Here is a 4,820-nt window from a genome sequence, read left to right on the forward strand (position 1 = left end):
TCGTCAATCTAACACCTAAGAAAAATCTCCCTAAAGAAGTTTTACCAATGGTTTTCCTAAAATCGTGGGACTTTTTTTTATTATTATTTGTTACCGTGAGATGAGACCATACACATCAAGTTTTTTCACCATAAATCAAATTATTCAAAAAAATGACCATATATTTAATTGGCCATATTTTGACCATCTAGCACAATCTCTAAATAATAAACAATGATTTATAAGATTATTGAGCCCATAATGTATGGGCCTGGGCCTAGTCAATCTCCATTTGTGATTGATTTTGGATTTTTTTAAGATATCACTTTATCCTCTTGCAATTCTCTTCCTCACCACTTCCTGGATTCCCTCTGCAAAACCCCACAAAGCATCTCATTAACCATGCAATGGCGGATTCATCATCTCTTCACCTCCTCTCCAATGGCGGATTCATCCACCATTCTTCTCCTTCCCCTCTTTTCCCCTCTCTTCCCCGCTCCAGAACCCTCCATTTCCCCGTCCTCTCCAATTCCAGAATCGCCTTCGTCTTCCCTTCCAAACTCCCCCCTCGCAACCCCACCATTCTTCCCCTTTCGCCGCCGCTTCCCCCTCCTCCGCCTCACAACGACCACCACTCCGACTTTCAGGAGAAAATGCTCTTCCTCGACTCCATCGGCATCGACTTCCTCTCCGTCATCAAAGACCACCCTCCCGTCGCCTCCGCCTCCCTCCCCGACATCAGATCAGCCGTCGATTTCATGACCTCGATGAATTTCACCGCCCTCGAGTTCCGTCGAATCGTCGGCATGTGCCCTGAGATTCTCACCTCTCCCGCTTCCGACCTCGTCCCTATCTTCACCTTCCTCCTCCGTGAAGCTCGAGTCGACGGCTCCGATATCAAACGCGTTATCAATCGACGCCCTAGATTGCTCGCCTGTAGCGTAAAAGATCGGCTCCGTCCAACTCTCTACTTCCTACAGAGCATCGGCATATCCGAGGTACATAAACACACTTCCTTACTCTCCTGTAGTGTGGAAGAGAAACTGATTCCGAGAATCGAGTTCTTCGAAAACCTAGGGTTTTCTCGACGGGATGCTTTGATAATGTTCCGGCGATTCCCGCAGCTGTTTTGCTACAGTATAAAGGAGAATCTGGAGCCGAAGCTGAATTACTTTGTGGTGGAAATGGGGAGAGAATTGAAGGAATTGAAGGAATTTCCTCATTACTTTTCGTTTAGTTTAGAGAACAGGATCAAGCCAAGACATCAAAGCTGTGTGGAGAAGGGAGTTTGTTTTCCATTACCGGAGTTGTTGAAAACCAGTGAGATGAAATTCCGGCAGAAATTGGAGGTATGTTGTGATTCTTCAATACCCTTTAGAACTTCTCCTTTGTGGTGTACAAAATTGTGATATCCAAATTTCTCAATCAAGTATATAGAGTTCATCTCCATAGCATTCTGTTTCTGTGTTCATTTTTGTGCTTTGAATTTCAATTCTTCTCTAGTTATCTCTTTGGGTTGTTCTTAACAGTTTGATTAAAGGTCTAGTGCAAGTTTTGGGCTGATTATACCATATGAATTTATGTTCTAATCCATGTAGTGGAAGATATAGGGCCAAAATAGATATTCTAAGAACATAATATTTTAGATAGATTAAGTTCAGCCGTATAATCAACATGTGAATAGTTGAGACAGATGACTCTTTTTATTTTATTGAGGTTAAAGGTTTAAATCCTTGTTTTTGAAAATTAATTCTATTCCCCCTCCATTTATTAGAATAATTTGCATGTTTATCAAGTCTAATGGTTGAATTCTTAGCAAAATTTCAAAAACAAAAGTAAGTTTTTAAAAGCTATTTTTTTTAGTTTTCAAATTTTGACTTGATTTTTAAAACTATTGGTAAAAAATAGATGATTAAAAAATAAATTTGGAGGTAGAAGTAATATCTCTAGACTTAATTTTCAAAAACAAAATGGTTACTAAATAGGGTCTTATTTCTTTAATTTAGTTTTCATTTGGTCCTTATTTTCTATATGTTACATTTTTACTGATTTTCATTTGGTCTATGTTTAAAATATTACATTGTTACTTTTGAATATAGAATTTAGTTTTCAGTTCTTAAAGTTTTAATATTTTTATTTCTATTGTGAGTTTTTAACTAATGCAAATTTTTTTTAGTTAGCGGAAATATGAGTTTGGTTTTTTTAACTTTGAAGTTTGTTCAATTTTAATCATTATACTTTCAATTATCTAATTTTAGTTTATGTATTTTCAATAAATCTTAAATTTAGTCTTCACGGATAGTTTGGTGTTGATTTTTTTAAGAAATTTTTTGTTATCTATTAGCATTTTTACCGTATATTTTGAAAATATATTCACATATCATATTTCCTTGCATGAAAATTGTTGTTATTATTTAACTAACTTTAGGGAAAATATATCTTTGAAAGACTAAATTTAAAATTTATTGAAAGTACAATGACTAAAATTGTAGAATTGAGTACATGAACTAAACTGGATAAACTTTAAAAGTATAAGATCAAAATGGTATTTTAACACTAATTTTAATAGTGATGAAAATTAGTGAAAACTAGTTTAATTATTTTAAATCAATTAATAAACATTAACACTAAGGACTGAAGTAAGTATTTCGTGAAAAAATCATGAATAAAAGTGTAAATTTTGTTAGTTAAGGGTCAATTGAAAACAAAACTCAAGGATAAAAATGTAAGATTTTGAAACTTAGAGATCTTATGAAAATTGAACTCAAAATTTAGAGGTAAAAGTGTAACTCCAAAAAAATATAACACTATATTTTTTAATAGGTTTAAATAGTAATTCATTCCCAATATTTTTGGTTTTGGTTCATTTTTGTAATTGTACTTTTAAAATACAATAAACAAAGTTGAAGTGCATAGAACAAGTAGTATATAGACCTTTAGTTCCTATTTAGTAATAATTTGGTCTTTTGTTTTTTACTTTTGAACATTAAGTCTAATTCCTCTTAATATATTACAACAATTTCTATCTTTTTAAGTAAAAGAATTGATTTTTTAGTCAAATATCAAAAATAGAAACAAGTTTTTAAAAACTTGTTTTTTTAAGTTTTCAAAATTTGGAAAATATTGATAAAAGTAAATTATAAACCAAGAAGTTAAGAAGTGGAATTGGTATTTATGAACTTAATTTTTAAAAAACTAAAAATAAAAACTTAAATAGTTACCAAGTAGACGTTATAAAACAAATTCTTAAATCATGTTTTTTTTTTTTGGGCAATGAGTGATTCTCTTTTTATTAAAACATGGTTTCTTGAAATAGTTATTTTTGTTTACATTGAGCAGCCGTGGGAATGGGAGTGAGACCGTGAGTAGAGTAGTGGTATGAGAATTGTACCATAATTAAATGAGGAAAAATGATAGTTGAAGCTTTGGTTGAACAAGTGTATTTAGCATCTTGGATTGGACAAGCAGACGCCTCCAATTTTCTTACATCATCTGTTACTCGAACAAATTTTTCCTTAACAGTAACTTTTTCTGTTGATGTCGTAAGTTCAAATCTTCATATCTCTACTTGTTGTACTAAAACACTGTAAAACAAATTTAAAGGATTTAGACCATGTTGTCCGGGGACCTTTGGGAGGATATTTTGGTGCAAATCTAAGTATTGTATACCATAATGTATAGATTGTTTCGATATGTTTCGTTACTTGTTTCCTATTTTGTTAGGAAGAAAAAACAAAAATAAAATGTGATTTATTTGTTGTCTAATAAAAAAATATATATTAGTTTAGTAATCCATTAGGGTTATGTGGCCTACTTTTCTCCTTTCCTCTATTCAAGCTTCAAAAATCAAATAGATGTTATAGATAAAAAATATCTTGCTCATTTATTACATTATTTTATGTGATATTTAATTGATTACTACATGTTTGGATATATATATATATAGACAACTAATTTGGTTGAGACTGGCTAAAACTTTTTTTTGTAAAATTATTATTAGTAGTTCAACCTTTACAAGTTGAGATATTTGAATCTCTAACCTTTTGGACAACATATGTTATTAGGTTATCCTTGAAGTGGTGAGTTGCTGCAGTAAATAATAGGAAAAATTGTCTTTTTAGTCCCCAAATTTGGAAGAATATGTGTGTTTGGTCTATGAATTTTAAAAATATATCTTTTTAATCCTCAGGTTTATAAGAATAGACCTATTTGGTCTCTGAGTTTTTAAAATGTAACTTTTTAGTTCACATGTTTTTAAAAATAGGTTTAAAAGATCCTTGAAGTATTTTTTTTGTTTGATTTTTCAAAAATAATTATATGATATTTTAAATTAGAAAAAAAAATTTAGAGAGGATGTGATTTTTAAAAATTATTCTTCTAATTTAAGATGTTATATAATTATTTAAAATAATAGTATAAAATTATTTTAAGGATTTTTTAAACCTATTTTTAAAACATCAAGGACTAAAAAGTTACCTAAGGACTAAAAATGTACATTTTTAAAACTCAGGGACAAAACACGCATATTCTTCGAAAATTGAGGTTTAAAAGGGTAATTAATAATTCAAGGAAAAAAATGGTGTCACATGTGGTTACTTCTTATATGTAGGAGTGCAACAAAAAACCTAAAATTCAAGCCAATCCGAATCGATCCAATGGTTTGGTTTGGTTTTTTAGTATAAAATCGGACATTGGTTTGTATTTGTAGAAAACAAAAAAGTATTGGTTTGGATCGTTTTTTTATTTGAAAAACCAATCAAAATCGAATCGAATCAATGATATATCCTTAAAAGTAACTCTTCATTAGGAATTTTTTAATATTTTAATTATTATAGTACATG

General features: G+C 30.9%; 1 protein-coding gene across 2 annotated transcripts; it reads left to right on the plus strand.

The window, feature by feature from the left end:
• Positions 1-309: 309 nt before the first annotated feature.
• On the plus strand, positions 310-4,192 carry LOC120074579 (transcription termination factor MTEF1, chloroplastic). 2 transcript variants are annotated; one of them, XM_039027738.1, is made up of 2 exons: positions 310-1,328; positions 4,044-4,192. In XM_039027738.1, exons 1-2 carry the CDS (start codon positions 387-389, stop codon positions 4,077-4,079), a joined length of 978 nt encoding a protein of 325 aa, XP_038883666.1. In that variant the 5' UTR covers positions 310-386; the 3' UTR covers positions 4,080-4,192. The 2 variants fall into 2 exon arrangements, with proteins under 2 accessions (XP_038883666.1, XP_038883667.1); XM_039027739.1 differs by lacking the exon at positions 4,044-4,192 and adding an exon at positions 3,319-3,670.
• Positions 4,193-4,820: the final 628 nt, after the last annotated feature.

This window comes from Benincasa hispida, chromosome 3, assembly GCF_009727055.1.
Source record: "Benincasa hispida cultivar B227 chromosome 3, ASM972705v1, whole genome shotgun sequence".
NCBI lineage: Eukaryota > Viridiplantae > Streptophyta > Magnoliopsida > Cucurbitales > Cucurbitaceae > Benincasa > Benincasa hispida.

Bases quoted from the DNA above. Each gene is read 5' to 3' on its own strand.
- LOC120074579 (XM_039027738.1), top strand. From the start codon at position 387: ATGGCGGATTCATCATCTCTTCACCTCCTCTCCAATGGCGGATTCATC. The intron at 1,329-4,043 runs GTATGTTGTGAT...ATATGTTATTAG, and splicing joins AATTCCGGCAGAAATTGGAG to GTTATCCTTGAAGTGGTGAG.